We start from the raw sequence: 22924 nt of genomic DNA, 5'->3' as shown, positions 1-22924 counted from the left end.
CTGTTCACCATCAACATTGCGTGCAGCAGCAACCACAGCCTCCCAGACACTGTTCAGAGAGGTGTACTGTTTTCCCTCCTTGTAAATCTCACATTTGATGATGGACCACAGGTTCTCAATGGGGTTCAGATCAGGTGAACAAGGAGGCCATGTCATTAGATTTTCTTCTTTTATACCCTTTCTTGCCAGCCACGCTGTGGAGTACTTGGACGCGTTTGATGGAGCATTGTCCTGCATGAAAATCATGTTTTTCTTGAAGGATGCAGACTTCTTCCTGTACCACTGCTTGAAGAAGGTGTCTTCCAGAAACTGGCAGTAGGACTGGGAGTTGAGCTTGACTCCATCCTCAACCCGAAAAGGCCCCACAAGCTCATCTTTGATGATACCAGCCCAAACCAGTACTCCACCTCCACCTTGCTGGCGTCTGAGTCGGACTGGAGCTCTCTGCCCTTTACCAATCCAGCCATGGGCCCATCCATCTGGCCCATCAAGACTCACTCTCATTTCATCAGTCCATAAAACCTTAGAAAAATCAGTCTTGAGATATTTCTTGGCCCAGTCTTGACGTTTCAGCTTGTGTGTCTTGTTCAGTGGTGGTCGTCTTTCAGCCTTTCTTACCTTGGCTATGTCTCTGAGTATTGCACACCTTGTGCTTTTTGGCACTCCAGTGATGTTGCAGCTCTGAAATATGGCCAAACTGGCGGCAAGTGGCATCTTGGCAGCTGCACGCTTGACTTTTCTAAGTTCATGGGCAGTTATTTTGCGCCTTGGTTTTTTCCACACGCTTCTCCCTCTGCAAGATATCTCACTATTTTTGACTTTTCTGAGCCTGTCAAGTCCTTCTTTTGACCCATTTTGCCAAAGGAAAGGAAGTTGCCTAATAATTATGCACACCTGATATAGGGTGTTGATGTCATTAGACCACACCCCTTCTCATTACAGAGATGCACATCACCTAATATGCTTAATTGGTAGTAGGCTTTCGAGCCTATACAGCTTGGAGTAAGACAACATGCATAAAGAGGATGATGTGGTCAAAATACTCATTTGCCTAATAATTCTGCACTCCCTGTAATGTCTTCCCTATCTAAAGGAACTATGAGTGCAGATATATAGTAGGTGAGTGTATACAGTGATTATATAAAGTCCCGGACTCGTACTGCCTGTACAATCTGTGTGTGTCAAATCACACTGCCTGTATTATCGGTGTGTGCCAACTCTCCAGTGTAGTTCTATGGGATGTTGCTTCACACTGGTCTCCTTGTCTCCTGCATGTATGAGCTGACAGGGAAGATAGAGATGACAGGAGAGACAGGCTAGAGTTATAACACATATGAAAACATGGATACCCTGCGGTATGAGGGGACAGTAGCTTTCTTTGATGTGTCATGGCTAACATTACACAGAGCACTGAAGTGTGGTGAGACTCCACTCCCTCGGTGTCTGCAAAACCAGGCATGAGGAGAAATGCAGAATTTATTAGGAAAACCATATCTGAGGGGAAGATGGAATCTAGATGGTTGACAACCCACAAACTACACATCAAATATGGCTATATTCACATGCCGCATGTTGTCCAAAACCTGGCATTTATGCTGGAAAGAAGCTAGATCACTGTTGGAACCAAATATAGTCAATGTGGATCTAATGGTGAACTGTAGAATCCGGCAATGCGGATCTGGGGAAATACGGCAGGCTACCCTCAAAACAGATATAGACGAGGCATACACAAGAGCCTGTGTCTTAATCTTTAATAATGGCCTATCTTGCACTATATAGTCAAAGAAAAAAATCTTGGAGTGCTTCTTTAGGGAATTAGCATGGGGATGTAGTCACTGCATTTTTTTTATGACAATGCATGGCGAGCTCTCCATTCATTGCTTTAGGAGTTCCGCAAATGGCCACACGGCAGCCAAGTGCGACCACTTCTATATTGACCGCTATGGGAATGCCAGACTGTACGGCTTCTCCGACTATCTGATGCATACTGCGTATAGGTCCCTGCTCTTGGATTGGCAAGCACTGTTCACGTGGGTAGTGCTGGCCGATTCAAGGACAGCAGGAAATGTTTTGCGGTACCAGTGCACAGTACGCACTGAAAATGCGTGCATCTGCAGTGCTCCCATAGGCCCCGATATCCACAATTATAAACTTATGTGTAGTGTCCTCTAAAGCAGCGGTCCCCAACCGCCGTGCCGCGGCCCAGGATCGGGCCCTGGAAGATTGTTTGCCGGACTGTGGCAATCAGGGCTGTCTTTAACACGGCACTAATGAAGTGCTTCCATTATGGAAGCGCTTCATTAGTACCAGAGAACCAGGAAGCGGTGAAGGATCTGTACTCACCGCTTCCTGGTCCTCGGCTTGGCTATCGGCTGTGCAGGGCTGCGCACAGCGTGAGGGAGCTCTGTGACCTCACACTGTATGCCACGCCCGTGATATACAGCCGAAAGCTCGATGAGGAGGATCGCAATGGTGAGGAGCAGTGGCGTCCAGAAGCAGGAGAGGTAAGTGTTTTTATTTTTATTTTATTGGCGCTGATGGCTGTCAGACATGGGGGCTGACAGCTGGCTGACATGGGGTCTGATGGCTGGCTGACATGGGGGGCTGAATGCTGGCTGACAAGGGGGGATGATGGCTGACATGGAGGCTGATTGCTGGCTGACATGGGGGGCTGATGGCTGGCTGACATGGGGGATGATGGCTGGCTGACATGGGGGATGATAGATGGCTAAAGGTTGGGGGTTTGATCTGAGGCATTAGGGGTCTGATCTGAGGTCTGATTAACATTGGGGTCTGATTGCTGGTCTGACCTGAGGTGTAATGGAAAATATTTTTTTCTTATTGTTCTCCTCTAAAACCTAGGTGCGTCTTATAGGGCGAAAAATATGGTACAGTGCAGAAGAGACCCTAGTCAGTTTATATAGTCGTTATATAGTGTTATAAATTTTTATATGCACCTTGTGTTTTGTTATGCGCGTGAATCAGTCAGCGCCAACCAGCACCCCCTAAGACCTGCCCACCTCCTAAGCCCCGCCCCAGAATCCCCCACCCCACCCGGTCCCTGGGAAAATTGTCTTGCATGAAACTAGTCCTTGGTGTAAAAAAGGTTGGGGAGCACTGATCTAAAGCCAACAGCACAATGGAAAAGTATTGCTTATAATTGTAGTATTAGGGCCCTGAGTGAGGCGGCTTCTTAACACGAATGTGTTTGCCATCCAGTGCCCCAATGCAGTTTGGAAACTGCGCATCAAGATGACAGCCATCAGCAATTCTGATCCAATCCTCTGCCTTGGGCTCTGGCATCACTGCTTCCCGAAGTTGCTGCCAAATCACTTCACATGTTTGATGAACAATCCGAGAAATAGTTGAGACTCCCAGCAGGAACTCAAAATGCAGAGATGCAAATTAATTATCAGTGGCCCGAAACCTGTGGAAAATAAACAAAACTAAAATTTTGTTCAACATACAGTCAGGTCCATAAATATTGGGATATCGACACAATTCTAACATTTTTGGCTCTATACACCACCACAATGGATTTGGAAATGAAACAAACAAGATGTGCTTTACCTGCAGACTGCCAGCTTTAATTTGAGGGTATTTACATCCAAATCAGGTGAACGGTGTAGGAATTACAACGTTTTGCATATGGGCCTCCCACTTGTTATGGGACCAAAAGTAATGGAACATAAAAATCATAAATCAAACTTTCACTTTTTAATACTTGGTTGCAAATCCTTTGCAGTCAATTACAGCCTGAAGTCTGGAACGCATAAACATCACCAGACGCTGGGTTTCATCCCTGGTGATGATCTGCCAGGCCTCTACTGCAACTGTCTTCAGTTCCTGCTTGTTCTTGGGGCATTTTCCCTTCAGTTTTGTCTTCAGCAAGTGAAATGCATGCTCAATCGGATTCAGGTCAGGTGATTGACTTGGCCATTGCATAACATTCCACTTCTTTCCCTTAATAAACTCTTTGATTGCTTTTGGAGTATGCTTTTGGCTGAATATAAGCAGATAATATTGCCCCAAACACTTCAAAATTCATCCTGCTGCTATTGTTAGCAGTCACATCATCAATAAATACAAGACAACCAGTTCCATTGGCAGCCATACGTGCCCACGCCATGACACTACCACCACCATGCTTCTCTGATGAGGTGGTATGCTTAGGATCATGAGCAGTTCCTTTCCTTCTCCATACTCTTCTCTTCCCATCACTCTGGTACAAATTGATCTTGGTCTCATCTGTCCATAGGATGTTGTTCCAGAACTGTGAGGACTTTTTTAGATGTTGCTTGGCAAACTCTAATCTGGCCTTCCTGTTTTTGAGGCTCACCAATGGTTTACATCTTGTGGTGAACCCTCTGTATTCACTCTGGTGAAGTCTTCTCTTGATGACTTTGACACACACATACCTACCTCCTGGAGAGTGTTCTTGATCTGGCCAACTGTTATGAAGGGTGTTTTCTTCACCAGGGAAAGAATTCTTCGGTCATACACCACAGTTGTTTTCCGTGGTCTTCCGGGTCTTTTGGTGTTGCTGAGCTCACCGGTGCGTTCCATCTTTTTAAGAATGCTCCAATTTGGCCACGCCTAATGTTTATGCTATCTCTCTGATGGGTTTGTTGTGTTTTTTTCAGCCTAATGATGGCTTGCTTCACTGATAGTGACAGCTCTTTGGATCTCATCTTGAGAGTTGGCAGCAACAGATTCCAAATGCATATAGCACACTTGAAATGAACTCTAGATCTTTTATCTGCTCATTGTAATTGGGATAAGGAGGGGATAACACACACGTGGCCATGGAACAGCTGAGAAGCCAATTGTCCCATTACTTTTGGTCCCTTAACAAGTGGGAGGCACATATGCAAACTGTTGTAATTCCTACACCGTTCACCTGATTTGGATGTAAATACCCTCAAATTAAAGCTGACAGTCTGCAGGTAAAGCACATCTTGTTTGTTTCATTTCAAATCCATTGTGGTGGTGTATAGAGCCAAAAATGTTAGAATTGTGTCGATGTCCCAATATTTATGGACCTGACTGTATTAACCAGACACTACTGGGGTGACTATTCATACTGGTGTATGGTAGAACTGGCTTAGTGGCACATAGCAAAGAATCAGATCACACCTTTTTTTTTTTTCAAAAGGAGCTGTCCAAACTGAAACGTTTGATATAAATGTTTTCTACGGGCAACTAAGCCAGTTCTACTTTACACCAGTTCAATTAATAACCCCAGATATTTACACATAACAAAGCGAGTCTAACACACTTTATATCCAAAATAATATGAACACATTATTTAGAGAACCATTGTAATAAATATACATACCTCAGCGTAACGATGAGCCGTTCCTCTGGAGAAATGCAGCGCCTCATATTTGTGTCCTGGTATGTAAGGCCGGGGCGCAGACTCGCTAATAAAAAATCAAAGCTGCTCACAGACATACGACAGAACCCATGAAATTTATTAAGATGCTGTCGCAAATCCATGTACAGCGTGTGGAAGTGGCCCTTCCTGCTCCGCTGAGATACAATTGGGTGAACCCACTTCCCCCTGCTCCTCCATTCGTAGGTTAGCATAGTTGGCTGCTGTACATCGTGCCGAGAAAGCAGCCGGCACAGGAAGAACTCTTCCTCAAAGTCGTCAGCCATGATACAACAGATAGCCAAAGTCAGAAACCAATGCCACCAAAACACTGACTTCTAACAAAGCTCTCGATGCTGCAAAAAGCTGAATCAAATGGAGTCTGGATAATTACATGACCAACTTATATAGGGGGTGTGAAAAAGGGGAAGAGTTCAAAGTTCTGACTAGTTCCTGCTTCCATTTACGATCTGCAAAAAACGGATGACATACGGAAACAATACGGAAATGTTTTTACAGAAAAACAGAATGAAAACGGAGTATATACACAAACAAAGAACGGAACAATGGATCCGTAAATTACGGACCATTAGGCCTAACGGCAGCATGAAGTAGTGCCAGACGCGCTGATTTCAGCGGTGTGTCACTCATGAGCTAAAAGTAAGCGGTTGCCGAGAACCAGCATCATAATCATTGCAGCTGACGCCTTGAAGAGTCCAGTCTACCTGAGAAGAGTCAGTTATTCACGATCTCCTGCTCCCCAGCTCACCTGCTGATGATTGGCAGTTCTCTTCTAGGAAGAAAAGTGAGGAGAAGACTGTCAATCATCAGCAGGTGAGCTCGGTAGCAGGAGATCGTGAATAACTGACTCTTCTCAGGTAGACTGGTCTCTTCAAGCCGTCAGCTGCAATGATTATGAGGCTGGTTCTCGGCAACCGCTTACTTTTAGCTCATGAGTGACACACCGCCGAAATCAGCATGTCTGTCACTACGGTATGCTGCCCTCGGGGAATTCAGCATAAAGTTGATGACAGATTCCCTTTAAAGGGAATTTGACCATATCAGCCTGTCACAAGTACCTTACAGTTTTATAAAGTTTCCAATTATGTTAATCGTACATTTCTCCATATTTTCCTTTTGTCGAAAAACATTTTCATATACCCCCCGCACCATATGCAAATTGTGCCTTTGAAGTCAAGAGGGTGGCGGAGCTCATGGAACGCCTCCAGACAGGCTCTTCACTGTTGATTGACATCCGTAAATCGGCAGACGTGAGACACGATCCCCCCGTGCGATTCTTCTCGGCAGTCTGCACAGTTTGCCTAGCTGCAGTTTCTTTGGCTCCAGAGGCTCACTGCGCAGGTGCCACATTCCAGGACATGTCATTTCTGCACCATGTGAATGGATTTCTGCAAATCTCTATCTCTTTCTCCTTTATCATTAAGAAAACAATTGAAAGTGATACAGTCACAGACACACACATGTATATAACAGGACTGGATCAGGTCAGGTTCACATGGGCCTTAGCAACACAGCCTTGAGCCGGACTCCTCCCACACATGATCACATGGTAATGACATCATCACAGGTCCTTTACCTCCTCCCACAGCACAGCCTGGAGCCTGACTCCTCCCACACACATGGTCACATGGTCATGACATCATGAAAGGTCCTTTAGCCCACTAGTCTCCTCCTCCCCCATCCATGTAGTGTCCAGCGGTGCAGGTGGAGGTATGTGTAAAGTCACCGCCATTGTCTGTCAGGATTACTGGGGCAGAGGGGTCATTAACTCATTATTCCCCACAGGCATTTAACCCTAATGAGCAGAGCTGTTTTCACAGTCCCGTCAGGCACAGATGTGATATGGATTTTCTATGTGTTTCTTGGACCCTGTGAAGTTCCCGCTGTTTTATGCGTTCTTTCCCTTGAATATAGTTATCGGTGATGTAATCAATTTCTTAGAAATCTGAAGAAAAAAATACCCTTTAATAGGGACACATACCTCCCTGGACCCACCAGGTTTGATCTCTGCCCTCCAGACTTATTGGTTGGCTGCCAAATGTGCATATACACAACTTCCGCTAGAAAATAAAAGGAGAATGTGAAATTCCCCAAGAACAGGGAGCCCGTACCCCTCAGGGCAGGCAGATCAGGGATGTGCACTTCATCTCTATGGGAGAAATATTCGAGAGCTGTACCGCTGTCTCTGGAACTCCTGTAGAGATGAATAGAGCAACAGTGCACCCAACCTACCTTTTTAAAGGTGTTTTCTGCGACCAAGTTACCTATATTCATGTATCTTATGTTGGCCCACTGAATACCTTTCAAATGTACTACCCTTACTGATGTGGCATCTATCAGCAGTTCTCACAGTGCGTCACGTGATGCGCTGCTCCTAAAAAAACAGCCTGCTTCTGGCGACATCATGTCCATCTACTTGCAGAGCAAAAATCCAGTCTCACCAGTGAACAGCTACATTTTATCCTAAACTCCCCGACATTGGCGGCACAGTTCATAGGTCCAGAATTCTTAGTGTTTTCTTAGCGGATGGGCAGTAACAGGAGTGCGCAGTACAGTACGGGAGAGGAGGTTATGGTGGGAAAGCGGTGACAGCACTGTCTCAGAAGACAATGCAAAGAATTATGGGTTTGGTGGGGGGATGAAATCGAGAAACTAGACGAGCTAGAAATAAAAAATAAGAAAAATTGAAGCTTGCACAGGTAACGGAACTGACTGAAACAGTGACCAATCATGCTGAAACAGTATTGGGGGCAGTTTGGGGACACTCTTGATGAAACATTGATGTTGGGGTTAGCAGATATATTGATGATCTCTATACCTCAAGCCCCAGAGGCTTGTTCTTTGGGTCTCCAGATGGAGCTGTACAGTCTCATTATTCATGTTTTTTACTTTGGGAAACCTTATTTTTGCTTGAAAGGCAGTTGCTTTAAGAGGGATGGAAAAAAATCCATGGAAAAGGTTAATTTAGCTACTCTATTCTCAAAAATATAGGATGAGTGGTGTGTTTCACCATGTGAAACACTTCTCTTCTGACCCTTCGAGATATGAAGGATTACTCTAGTTACACCACACATATCTTCATATTATCTATATGAATTTTTTTCTACAATGAATTCTTTGTCATCCTTCACCCTTCCACTTGTGTGATAATAGTACAAAAAGTTCAAATTTTTTGCTTTAAATTCATAATGGGATTACAAATAAAGCCTCATATGTTTGCTCCTTGAGTTCCAAATGTTGGTGAATAGATCTAAGATGATCTGTATTTGCATGTGAAGGGGTGACATGCTTTAAAACTTCAACAACCCCAAACATGGAGGAACTGCCTTCACTTCTGTCTCAATTCATAGAGAGAGAACACAACATCTACACATTATCTCCTCCGATGACTCCTCTTATTATCTCCAGTAATTGTATCTTACATGGGATTTTGTAGGATTTTACATTGTCTCATCTTCTCTCCATTCAGGTTCCTACAATATAGGATCCACTCAGTGGATATCTTCTATATAAGATCCTTCTCCTGATTGACCCATCAAGGATGGATAGGGACAGGGACAAGATGGCGGAGAGTATAATAAATCTCACCCTAGAGATCCTCTTCCGGCTTACTGGAGAGGTGAGAGATTCTGATGATGTCGCATTACATCATCTTCTCTATGTTACTAACAGATGGACATGACTGGAGAGGTGAGGGACTCTGGAGATGTTTGGAGTGATATTTATTACTGTGTCTCTCCATAACCAGGACTACACAGTAGTGAAGAAGATGTCTAGCAAGCGCTGTCAGGCCCCTGTGTCTGAAGGATGGGGAAGAACCCTGAGCCCAATCACAAGGCCTCCACCTCACCCCCTGATACATGAGGAAATCAATAGAGAGAAGATCCTAGAACTCACCAACAAGATGATTGAGCTGCTCACTAGAGAGGTGACACTGCTGGGAATGCTGGGACACTATACAGGAACAGTATGTAAGGATCTGGGTGATGACTGTATCATTGTGTTGTCAGGTTCCTATAAGGTGTCAGGATGTCACCATCTATTTCTCCATGGAGGAGTGGGAGTATTTAGAAGGACACAAAGATCTGTACAAGGAAGTCATGATGGAGGATCACCAATCTCTCACATCACCAGGTAATAGACATGACTAAATACGTAAGTCCTCTAATTATCTGTACGTAAGGAATGAATTCAGTCACTGAATGTGTTTCCTACAGTTAAGGAAGAGAGAAGAACACCGGAGATATGTCCCAGTCTTCTTCTTCCACAGGATGGTTCAGAACAACATCACAATGTCCCACAGGATGATCAGGTAGATTGAGATAAGGTCTCATGAAATGTCCCCTATGATCTGTAGAAGGCTGTGAAGATCTTGTTTTATCCACAAGTATTATAAGTTTTTTTCCCCGGCACCTCCACAACGGCACTCCAGGACGGTGTCCCCGCCTCCCCAGGACAGGAAACAACATAGAAGCTCAGACTTAAAAGGCCCCCTCCCCTTATCTGCTTCAGTTTGTTGTTTCCTGTCCTCAGGATCGCGTGGAAGCCGCTCCTGCTATGTCATTGACGCACGGCCTGGATAACTTGCCCCATCCGGAAGGGCCGTGCAGAGGTCAGGAGTTGACAGGCCCTGTCCTCGTTCCTTCGGCATAAGTCCGTGCGGTGAAGGCAGCCCCGGGCTTCCGTTCCCTGGCTCATTGCGGGAACAAGGGATTGTGCGAGTGCGCACAGGCCGGAAGTTAAGTTGCCAGTTCTCGGCGTCACTTCCGGTGGCGGGTGACGTCAGGGGACTGGCGGATATAGGGCTGGAAGCGCAGAGTTTGGCATCCTGCATGGCTGACCGGTGACATGTCGGCTCCTATGGAAGCTCCCGAGTCCCGTAAGCCTGTGGATCCTGCTGCCCAGAGCCCGGTAAGCCTCCTTCTTGTCTGATATTGACCCTGCTGGGGGGGGGAAGCACATTACTATTTTCCTCACTGGTGTGGTGCTGGTGTTAATAGTGTAGCCATATTACAGAGCCCTGAAAAGATTCAAATATTATCTTACAGGGCAAGGACACCAGCACCAGAAGATATGAGGAGTCATTATCCAAGAAAAGATGTGCAATATGTCGAAAATCCCTGCCCTCTAAATCAAAGAAATCACTATGTCCAAAATGTACGGACCAAATAGTTTCGGAGGAATCGCCCTCTTTCCTTGAATCAATCCGAGACATGATTAAGAAAGAGGTTAAATCAGCAATTGACACAAGGCTCCCTCCGTGTTCTCCTCAGCCCTCTACCTCTCAAAGATCTCAGTTGTCGGACCGTCAGCCGTGAGCCTGACTCTGAGGAGGGAGAAGTATTATCCCTTGAGGAAACTGAATCCTCTGATGAGGAATCAGGGAGACCCCTTTGTAGCCCAGAAGATACAGAAAGGCTGTTAGGGCTACAATGAAAATATAAGAGACTAAGGAGCCTCAGGACAGAATGTTCCAGGGGCTGGGAGAAAAGAAGAGGAAGGTCTTTCCTGTTCATAGTAACATTAAAACGTTGATTAAAAAGGAATGGAAAGATCCAGAGATTTAATCCCTGCCTCCTTTAAAAGCAAATATCCATGTACTGATGAGGATTCAGTTCTGTCGGACAAGACGCCTAAGATTGATGCGCCTGTCGCCAGGATATCTAAGAAAACTTATCTTCCCTTTGAAGACATGGGCCTTTTAAAAGATCCTATTAATAAGAAATGCAAGGGGCTGTTAAAACGTGCATGGGAGACAAACACAGCCATGCTTAGGCCCAGTATAGCCGCTATCTGCACGTCAAGATCCCTGTCAGTATGGCTAACACAGCTTAAAGAACACCTGGCGGCAGGGACTCCAAGGGAAGAGGTTCTGGCCTCAATACCTACCTTAAAACATGCCTGTAATCAGGCTCGGACTGGCCCACAGGGATACAGGGGAATCCCCCGGTGGGCCCCTAGTCTCCCACCCCCTGCACAAGTGGCACATAACACATTATATTTAGTACACTACATACATATAATCAATGTACAGCACCTCAACCAGCTTATGTTCATATAAAAAACTTGTTAGATTATTTATTATATTTGAATGTATTTGCACGGTGGGCTCCCAAAATAAATTTTACTGGTGGTCCCTAGGTACCCCAGTCCAACACTGCCTGTAATTCCCTGATCCGCAGACCTGGTGAAACTCTCTGCTAGATCCTCAGCCCTCTCCAATTCTACAAGAGCTATATGGCTTAGATCTTGGTCCTGTGATGCCAGTTCAAAGAGTCGGCTATGCTCTATTCCGTGTGAGGGAGATAAGCTGTTCTAGTCAGTCCTTGAGAACATTTTAGAAAAAGCATCAGACAAAAAGAAGGGATTTCCTTCCGAATCAAAGTTTTATCAGCAGTGTCGGTCCTTTCGGAATCAAAGGAGAAATAGACCAGACCAGAAGAGAAAGGACAGTACCGGAAGATGACAATCCTCCAGAGGAAGAGGGAGGGGGTTTCTATTCAACCCCGAATCCACTGCTAAACCCGGACAATGACGCCAGGCCTCAAGTAGGTGGCAGGTTAAAGATGTTCTCCAAGGCCTGGGAAAAGATTTCTTCCGCCCCTTGGGTTATAAACATCATATGCATGGGGTACACCATCAACAAGCCGTTAAAAAGATCAGAAAGGCAGCAGGCCTTAGATATGGAAATATCATCTCTCCTAAAGAAGGGTGTAATTGTTCCAGTTCTGCAAGATCAGGAAAGGCGGGGATTTTACTCTCCCATATTCCTTATTCAAAAACCAAACAAGTCCTTCAGACTAATAATCAATTTAAAAAAGCTAAACAAATACATGACCTACAAAAGATTCAAAATGGAATCGATCAGATCCAAAGTCAATCTCCTATCTCGCAACTGTTACATGGTAACTATAGACCTTTCGGACGCATATTACCATGTTCCCATACACAGAGCATACCAAAGATATCTCAGAATAGCAATACTCCTAGGAGGTCAGGAGTACCACTTTCAATTTAAGGCACTTCCCTTCGGGATATCATCAGGCCCAAGAATATTTTCCAAGATTATGGCCGAGGTGACGGGATATCTACAACTTTAAGGTATAATAGTGGTCCCATATTTAGAAGACCTCTTGGTAGCAGGTTCATCTCTTCAGGTCCTCCAGGGGCATCTGCAGACGGTGCAGGAAAAGCTGACCGAGTTAGGCTGGCTAATAAATACCCAGAAATCCGACCTGGTTCTCAGTCAGCAGAAAAAATTTCTAGGAATCTTGCTAGATTCACACAACCTCATGTCCTTTTTACCTCCAGAAAAACAAATGATCATAAGTCAAAAGATCTCCCAATTCTGCGAAGCCAGAAGAGTGGCCATAAGGGACATCATGAGACTGTTAGGACATCTAACATCCACCATCCCCGCAGTGCGATGGGCCCAGCATCATACAAGGACATTACAAACGGAGATCAAAGCTCCTTGAACAAAAGAATAGAAGTTCCAGTAACAGTGAAGATGTCTCTCATCTGGTGGAAGATAAAGAAAAATCTCCAAAGAGGAGTTTTCTGGCGACCGGCGGATCAGATCATCATAACAACAGATGCCAGCAGCCAAGGCTGGGGAGGCCATACAGGAAATCAGGTAGTTCAGGGCACCTGGAGCCCAGAGATGTCAGCAGCCTCTTCAAACATAAGGGAGCTGTCGGCAGTACTGGAAGTTCTTCTTCCGTATGTAAAATCCCATCACGTAAAGATACTGTCCGACAACGCTGCCACAGGTAACCTACTTAAACCGACAGGGGGGTACAAGAAGCAAAGAATTACAACAGTTGTCATGGAAAATTTTCAGTTGGGCAGAGAGGAATATAAAGTCCCTGGTAGCGGTCCATCTGAAAGGCGAGGAAAACAGAATAGCGGATTATCTCAGCAGAGAGGTTCTAAGAGTGGGAGAATGGTCATTAGATTCCAACATGTTCAGGCAAATATCTCTCAGATGGGGGTTACCAAAAGTGGATCTCTTTGCAAATCAAAAGAACAAACAACTCGAGTTATTCGGTTCCCTCTCCAGCAGGGATCACCCACTAATGGTGGACGCTCTGTCTTGTCCATGGCCAAAAGACCTCCTGTATGCCTTTCCCCCTTACAGTATAAGTCCGAAGGTGTTAGTAAAGGTAATAGAAGAAGAGGCACAATTAATACTGATTGCTCCATTTTGGCCAAAAAAGTCCTGGTTTCCCCTCCTCTACAATCTGTCGGCAGGTCAATTCTGGTCTCTACTATCGTATCCGGGACTACTACGCCAGGATCCAGTGCTCCATCCAGTTGTAGCAAGACTTCATTTAACAGCGTGGAAAGTGAACAGGTCCACTTACAACAAAGAGGCCTATCGGAGTCTGTAATATCCACTCTACTTTGTAGTAAAAAGGACTCTACCTCACGGATCTACAGAAGAACATGGAAAACATTCCTGGAGTTTGCAGGAGACAGACAGACTGTACCACAGTCAAGAAGCTAATATTCCACTCATACTGGATTTTTTGCAGGCAGGCCTTGAGAAAGGTCTCAAACCTAATGCCATAAAGGTGCAAGTCTCAGCATTAAGTAGCTTTCTTGAAGTAAAGCTATCAGACTTACCATTAATAAAGCGATTCATAAAATGAGCATTCAGAAAATGCCTATTTATTCATTCTACCATTCCTCCTTGGGACCTGAATTTAGTATTAGAGGTTTTAAAGGAAGCACCCTTTGAGCCCTTGCAGGAGATCCCACTTAAGCTCCTGACCCTAAAAAACGCCTTTCTACTGGCAATAACATCTGCCAGAAGAGTAGGCGAGATTCAGGCTTTTTCCTGCAAAGCACCCTATCTCACAGTGTTAGAGGACCATATTATCCTTAGACACACCCTGATGTTCCTACCCAAGGTGGCCTCAAAATTCTATCGCCAACAGGACGTGTCGCTTCCATCCTTTTGTGAAAATCCAGCCTCTGACTTAGACAGAAAATACCATAATTTGGATGTCAGAAGATGTCGCTAACTTACCTGGAAGTCTCAGGAGTATTCAGAAAATCGGACCATCTCCTCCTTCAGTATCAGGGCCAGCATAAGGGATCAGCGGCAAGCAAGAGTACCATATCCAGATGGATCAGAAACACCATTGAGTTCTGTTACCTGCAGAGAAGCTTGACCCCCCTAAAGGGATCAAAGCACACTCTACCAGAGCTGTGTCGGCTTCATGGGCAGAAAATGCCTCTGCCTCAGTAGAGCAAATATGCAGAGCAGCTACGTGGAAGAACCCAAATACTTTCTTTAAACATTATAAATTACATGTACTCCAAAATCATGATTTATTGTATGTCAGAAAAGTCTTATCTGCAGTAGTCCCACCCTAGAGTTTGTTTCTCTATTAATCCTCCTGGAGTGCCGTTGTGGAGGGAAAAGGGACGATTACTCTTACCGGTAATTGGATTTTCCAATAGCCTCTACAACAGCACTGGATTCCCTACCCAAGTTGTGTAATTATTGTGGGAGATGTTATGTTATCATTATATCAATACAGTTCTTGAACTAACTAATCGAGTCCTATATCATAAACTGAAGCAGGTAAGGGGAGGGGGCCTTTTAAGTCTGAGCTTCTACGTTGTTTCCTGTCCTGGGGAGGCGGGGACACCCTCCTGGAGTGCCGTTGTGGAGGCTATTGGAAAATCCAATTACCGGTAAGAGTAATCGTCTCTATCCTTGTATAATGAGAAGAGTGGAGATGGCAGGATTACAGCCGACAATAGACATTACATGTTGTCTGGATCTTCTCACTATTTTCTGGTTATGGAGACTTCTGGTTGGAATAACGAAACAACAGATTGGATTTATAAAGGAGACCTGCAAATATTTGGGTCAGATAACTCCTTCTGTCCGGTCATTTTTGGTTATCATTCTAATTACCGATTTTATCTGTTCATATAAAACCTTCCATACGACTTCTCCATCCGTCTGATGATTTCTACAATATTTCTTTCACAGCTTGTGAATTCGGGTGAAGATCTGAACATTATATATGTTACAGAGACACATGAGATGGATGATGAGCAGAGTATAGAGGACATTCCTACAGATAACCACCCAGGTGAGTAGTAACTACTAAATAAGGCCTCATGCACACGACCGTATGTATTTTGCGGTCCGCAAAAAATACGGATGACGTCCGTGTGCATTCCATATTTTGCAGAATGGAACAGTCGGCCCCTAATAGAACAGTAATTATCTTGTCGGTAATGCGACAATAATAGGACATGTTCTATTTTTTTGCGGAACGGAAATACGGACATACGGAAACAGAATGCACATAGAGTAACTTCCGTTTTTTTTTGCGGACCCATTGAAATGAATGGATCGGACACAGAAAGAAAATACATTTGTGTGCATGAGGCCTAAAGCATAGAAGACTCACAGATTCTACTCCTTCACTGGATTCTTCAATTTTATGTTGAATCGTTTTAGTTCACTCGAAAAACTAGTATCATCTTCCAAATAAGAAGTCATTTATCATGGCCCTTTACGCCAATTTTTGGTGTGAAAGAGTTGCACGTCCCAGTTGTGTAGCTAAATTTAGGGGCATGTGATGTTTTTCACCACCCTCGACACTGGGGAGTGGCAGGAGCATTTTGGGGGAGAGGCAGATGCCGGGCCATCATCTCCAGAAAATTCCAGTATCCTGGCATAAATGATAATTGGTATCTTCTCTAGTCAGGGGGTTGTAGTAGACTTCAGTCTAGGTGTATAAACTGGCAGAGGATGCTCCTAATTTACATATAATTTATGAGGCCTGAGAATCCTCTAACAGCACAGGGGATATCAATGACTGGTGTAAAATGCCAGTCTTTGATAAACGACCCCCATTGTGTCTTCAAAGCATGTCTGAATCCTAGCAGTCTTATTTCGGGGGCGGTAGGACGGTTCTCCACCTGCTCCCTGTACAGGATACAAACCCTGAAAATAAGGAAACGGATAAACTATTACTTCTTCATGTTTGTGTCAGGGCGTACACAAGGGTTTCAGGGTTCAAACTTCCCCTTTATATCTCAGTCCCATCAGCAGAGAACAGGAACTGGCCAGTGCATCATACGAGAGACTTCCTGAGATTCCATACAGCCATATCTATGTGATGTACACTACAGCTAGGAGGTGGCGGCAGGCTGGCTGTACTGAACCTCGGGTTATGTAGAGTTGATAAATAGAATTCCTACTTTTTGCTAATAAACGTGTTCATTCTGACCAAAAAGGGGAACATTCTTTCCTCTCTGTGCAGTCAGGACCAGGAACTCTATGAACCTCCACACACATTTATATTCATAGGTGTAGATTATATTGAATGGTTCCGTTTTGTAGGCTTTGTACTATTGTACTGTTTATCCTCATGTCAAAAACAGAATAAGGTGAGCGTCTAATCAGGTCGTTTTGAGTTAGTATTGGAAAATTATCTGGATGTACTTACCCTATGTTGTGACGTATGTTTCTTTCCCTTTAACACCTGCTTTTATTTGCATCCTTAGGATAGGTCATCAAGATCAGATTGGTGGGAGTCTGACTCCCGGCACCCCTACCGATCAGCTGTATGAAGAAGCCGCGGCACTCTGTGAGCACGCTTTGGCCTCTTCCTACACCATGTGACGTCATGTTCATCGGTCACATGACCTAGACGCAGCTCAGCACTATTCATGTGAATGGACCTGAGCTGCAATACCAAACACAGGATAGGCCATCTCTAGTTGGTTGGTGGGAATCCAACCCCCCCCCCCCCCTCTCAAGTTTGGCAATAGTTTCAGCATAAGAAGCATAGAGCTCTGTGTCTCACTGTGTAGTGGAAGCCATGCTGTAGTAACAAACTCCCTCCCAGCACCACACCCAGACAGCTGATCAGGGGGTTGCTGTGTGTCGGACCCCCACTAAGCAGATAGTGATGGCCTAACCTTAGTAAAAGCTATGCAACCCCCTTAAAATAAAATTTTTAAAAGGCCCACCATTGAGCGCTATCTTCCTCTTGCTTGCCTATCAATAAACATATCCTGATATCTTGGCCCAAGTAAGTAATCATCAGCAATAACTAGAATACCGCTTGCCGTGCTTCATGCTCGCCATTCTATTTACCTTCCGCTAGCATTCAAACACTATCCCTCACCGCTCATGTGGGGCTCCGGACCAAAAATATCTCATGGCAGCTTTTTCTAATGGTTCACTTGTTGACACCTCACTGAGTAAGGTACTGGGCATAGTCCTGGACTGACGTGAGACCAAACTGAATTATTGTATGTACATAGTTGTTTTTATCGATGGGCAGTTGAATATTTTCTGTACGCCGTGTGTTAAACGCTGCTTTATGTTATATTTTATGTGTTCTATTGAGAAAAGAAGCATAGGTCCCAACCGTCCTGAATCTAGCGGGATAGTCCCAGTGTTTCACCGCTGTCCCGACGTCCCAGGCGGCTGCCTGGCCATGAAGGCAGTGTCCTGCCTCCCCCTCACTGTGCCAGTCCGCGATGCTGCGTCCTTGGCCCCGTCTCCTCACACAGCCAGGGAAGAGAGAGCGAGGAGGGGATCAGGTCCCAGGAAAATAACAGGATCATTGCCTCCTTCTGCAGTCCTCCATGCTCCTGTCATCTCCCAAGTTCTTCTGTGATCATTAGACGGTGACCACACAGTCAGAAAAGGAGAGTGTGGATCCTCCTGCCTTCCTCCATCACTGCAGAGTTGGTCCCTGACTTGCTTGCTGCTGGCCCGGCCATATTCAAACTAGTAAGGTCCCTTTTTTTTTTTACTTTTTCCTGTCCAGTTGTTTAAGTTTAACCCCCTCAGGCTCAGCCATGTCACAGTGACTGAGCTTTTTCCATTCGCCAAATAGGGAGTCTCAGCCAGCACCACTCTACTCCCATGATGTCCTATTTACTTAGAACTAGGACACGCTGTAAGATTTAGCATGGACTAGTAGTACTTGTCCATGCTAAATCCCTACAGCATGTCCTTAGTAGGTGTTGTCAGTAGCTACTGTCACTCAGCGCTGATGTAACCACCAAGTGTCGCTGATGACCCACCTTTAGGATCTAGTCACACGACCGTAATTCTGGGTCCGCATCTGTTCCGCAATTTTGCGGAATGTGTGCAGACCCATTCATTTCAGTCGGGCTGCAAAAGATGCGGACCGCAACTCTTGTCAGTGTTCACTGTACCTGTACAGAGAGAAGAAGAGGACCCATATAGAAGGGATCAATATGAGCTGTGACTGGGTTTTCACCGCTGTCCCAGGCGGCTTCCTGCATGGCCCAGATTATGATAAGCCGAGCCATGCAGGCAGTGTTGTGCCCCACTCACTATGCTGAGACAATGGATGGAGCAGACTGTGGCGGCGAGCCTGCCCCATACACAGCAGGTGTTGGCTGTATCAAACAGCAGACGCCCGTCTGCAATGATGGGGAATGGCGATGACACCGAACACCGTCAGTAAGGCCCCATTCACATGATCGTAAGTCGTCCATGCCTGTATTGTGGACCACAAATTGCAGTTCTGCAATATACAGGCACCTGCCGTGTGTGCACCATATCACAGATGCAGACTCATTCACTTGGAGATATGGTGTGGAGGCAGGGAACAGAAACCCATGGAAGGCAGGGTGTGAATTGGTGTAAGTGGGCAGGTAAATGGGTGTGTACAGGGGGCTTGGCCTAATTAAAAAAAAATTGCGGCGCGCTTTCGCTTTTTGGAAAGTTGGAAGGTATGAAGAAGTAATCTTAGTACCAAAATATCCAAACTTATTTGTTATGGACTATAACTTATACATATCACGATCTAAGATTTACCAGGGACCAGACCCTATGGCTCGCTATGGACATTGCTCCAAATTATGTCCTGCTGCAAATTCCCACATTGCCTCCATACTACTGATGGCAACCACAATTAGTTTCTTAGGCCAGATTTAAACCTGCATTTTGTATTGCTTTTTTAGGGTCCATACACAAGTTTGGCTCTAAAAAACAAACAAAAAACTCCTGAATAATCACAGGCAATTTGTAAGAGTTTTTCCTGACCTTTTTTGCACATAGTGGCCCAGATTTACTAATGCGTCTATACCAAAAATCTGCCTAAAAAGTGGAGCCTAGTGGCAACATTTGGTAAATCTGGGGTTTCTATACCCCTTTATGAAATGCTTGCATTTTTCACCAACTTTGCTTCACAATTATGCCGTACAAAACAGGTCTCAAAGTACGCCAACCAATAGTTAATATAGAGTCAAAGAAAAGTGTCTATGCCTGGACAAGATTTATCACCCAGCTTGAGCCCAGTGATAAATCTGATGCGGGTCTAGACAGCCGGTCTAAGCTTACGCCATATTTAGGACTAGTAAATCTTGGCCAATGTGTCTTACCATCAGCATTCTCTTTATGGTGCATTTCAAAAAAATTGGTGGTAGGCAAATTGAAACTTGAAGCTATAAAGATACTGGCTTCTACACAAAAGTGGAAAATAAAAGAGAACAGCCTGGTGGCCTAATGTCATGATCTACTTGACTCTACTAGGCTCTGAGGTCTACTGTTAGATTGTAATTTTCCCACCACTGTCTTAGTCAGCCGAAAACTGAACTATTCTCCATAACTGGTAATGTGTTTGGAAATTTTTAGATAGAAATGTTATAAAATACCAATCTAATGATATGGTTGTAGTAATCAAATATAATAAAATAAGTTGTATTCTTGGCAGATGACTGTACCAGGAGCTCAGAGGAACATCTGATATCTTCAGATTTTAAAGCTGATGATTGTGGCATCAAAGAAGATACATATGAAGCCCTTCACACCAAAAAAAAATCGGAATCTTTTAAACAGGTTGTTTCTCCTGGTTCATCACAGACTGTAAAGCAAAATAAACGTTACCGAGGATTTGTTGAACATCAAAATGCTCACGCAAGGGAGACGCCATTGTCATGTTCAGAATGTAGAAACTGCTTTAGCCACAAATCAGATCTTGTTATACATCAAAGGAGTGGTGCCAGGAAGAGAACAGTTTGTTTAGAATGTGGAAAATCTTTTAACCAGAAATCAGCTCTTGTTGTACATCAGAGAACACACACAGGGGAGAAGCCATATTCATGTTCCGAATGTGGGAAACATTTCACCCAGAAAACAGGTCTGATTAGGCATCGTGTGACTCACACAGGCGAGAAGCCATTTTTATGCCCGGAATGTGGTAAATATTTTACGCAGAAATCAAATCTTGTCATCCATCAAAAAGCTCACACAGGGGAGAAGCCATATTCATGTCCAGAATGTGGGAAATTTTTTAACAAAAAATCTGTTCTTATTACACATCAGAAAATTCACACAGGGGAGAAGCCATTTTCTTGTCCCGAATGTGAGAAACGGTTTCCAGATAAAACGCATCTCTTTAAACATCTAAAAACTCACACAAGGGAGAAGCCATTTTCATGTCCAAAATGTTGGAAATGTTATTCTCAGAAATCTGACCTTGTTAAACATCAGAGGAGTCACAAAGGGGAGAAGCCATTTTGATGTCCTGAATGTGGAAAGTGTTGTCCGCTGTAATTGCACATGAAAAGGTATCTTCTTAAAGGGAATCTGCCAGTACATACCTTGAAATAAATCCAACTGACATGGGAGATGTGTGTTGAGCAGCTGAATCTAACTCAAAGGATGAGACAAAGGCAAAGTCAAACATGCAACAGGTCAGGGCAGGCGGCACAGGTACAGGTCAGGCAATCCGGATCGGCAACAGGAGATTCAAGGCAAGCAGGCAGGGAATACAAGCAGAAAGGAACCTTAACAGGACAAAAGGACCTTGACACGGAGGCATCTGGGAAGGGGGCTGAGCTACTTATATATGTGCAGGAGGGCTAGGATTGGTCAGCGAGGTCACATGAACCAACCCATAAAGCACAGGAAGTGACGTGCTCCGGCCCTTAAGAAAATGCTGCAGGATACACGCCGCTGCTGCTTCTCCCTGTGCGCGGATGAAAACATCCGGTGTCGGGGGGGGAGCAGCCAATGGCGGGCGGGGGGGGGGGGTGAACCTCCCTAGCATCACGGGTGACACTAGGGAGGCTTGTCCACATCTCCGCCTGCCATTGGCTGCTCCCCCTGACACCGGATGTTTTCACCCATGTACAGTGAGAAGCAGTAGCGGTGGTGCGGGGAGCGGGGTATAACTATATTCCCTGTGAGGGGATTGGATAACCCCTTTAAAGGGGTATTCCCATCTTAGACAATAGGGGCATATTGCTAGGATATGCCCCATTGTCTGATAGGTGCGGGTTCCACCACTGAGACCCGCACCTATATCGAGAACAGAGCGGGGAGCGCTGTGGCTGGAGGACCCCAGGTTTCCCGGACCAGGCTCCAATTGTGCGGCCCATGCTCCCATTCATTTCTATGGGGCAGACAGCAATAGCCGAGCCAGCTCTCGGCTATTTTCGGCTGCCCCATAGAAATGAATGGAGAGTGGCTGCGCATGCGCAGTGCGCTCTCCTTCACTTTTGGGGCTCCGTTCTCGATATAGGTGCAGGTCCCAGCGGTGGTACCCGCACCTATAAGACAATGGGGGCATATCCTAGCGATGTGCCCCCATTGTCTGAGATGAGAAAACCCCTTTAAGGCCTTATACACACATTAGTAATTGACAGTCATGGGCTGTCCGTGTTCTCCATGGACAGCACACGTATCTATTCATTTTTATGTGTGCATTCACACATCCGTGTTTTAGAATGGTCCGTGTTTTTAGCACCGACGCATGCCCTGTTGTTGTCCGTGTTTACGAATCCATCACGACCAATATAGTCTATGGGTCTGTGAAATCCATTGACCCAACACAGATGCCCTCCGTGTTTCATGGACCATTAATAGGAGATGCTATAAAATGTTCAGCTGTGCAGTGTCAGTGGAGCACGGATGACACACGGAGAGCAAAAACCAGACACACGGACCAAACATGGATTCCTCACAGAAATCTTGTCAGATGAATCACAGACCCTCTTATGGATTTCATCATGGATGTGTTTTTTCCCACTTAGCTGCAGCACAGGCTGAAAGAGATTCCTCTGGTTACTACTGCATCTCAATAAATGTAGAATATCATCAAAAAATGCATTTATTTCAGTAATTCAATTCAAGAAGTGAACCTCACATATTCTATAGATTCGTTATATACAGTGTTATTTATTTCCAGTGTTTTTATTTCTGTTAATGCTGATCATTTTGGCTTACAGTTAATGAAACCCCAAAAGTCAGTATTCTAGAAAATATTGTGAAAAAGTTCTTATAGACTCCTGGTGTCGCACTCTAATCAGCTAATCAGCACAAAACACCTGCCAAGGTTTCCGAAGACTTTAAATGGTCCCTCAGTCTGGTTCAGTACACAATCATGGAGAAGACTGCTGACTAGACAGTTGTCCAGAAGACAGTCATTGTCACCCTCCACAAGGAGGGAAAGCCACAAAAAGTAATTGCTGAAGAAGCTGGCTGTTCACAGAATGTGGTAT

The 22924-nt window shown here is 44.9% G+C and overlaps 1 protein-coding gene across 1 annotated transcript; it reads left to right on the top strand.

Annotated features, from left to right (window-relative positions):
* The first annotated feature begins 9472 nt into the window (after positions 1-9472).
* Positions 9473-21212, top strand: LOC122941681 (zinc finger protein OZF-like). Its single transcript, XM_044299103.1, has 4 exons — positions 9473-9529; positions 9613-9707; positions 15408-15510; positions 20134-21212. The coding sequence occupies exons 1-4, from the start codon at positions 9496-9498 to the stop codon at positions 20940-20942; spliced, it is 1041 nt and encodes a 346-aa protein (XP_044155038.1). The 5' UTR covers positions 9473-9495; the 3' UTR covers positions 20943-21212.
* Positions 21213-22924: the final 1712 nt, after the last annotated feature.

The sequence above is a fragment of the Bufo gargarizans genome, chromosome 6, assembly GCF_014858855.1.
Source record: "Bufo gargarizans isolate SCDJY-AF-19 chromosome 6, ASM1485885v1, whole genome shotgun sequence".
NCBI classification, from domain to species: Eukaryota; Metazoa; Chordata; class Amphibia; order Anura; family Bufonidae; genus Bufo; species Bufo gargarizans.
Note: the sequence above shows the minus strand (reverse complement) of the source record. Positions and strands in the feature narration are given on the sequence as shown.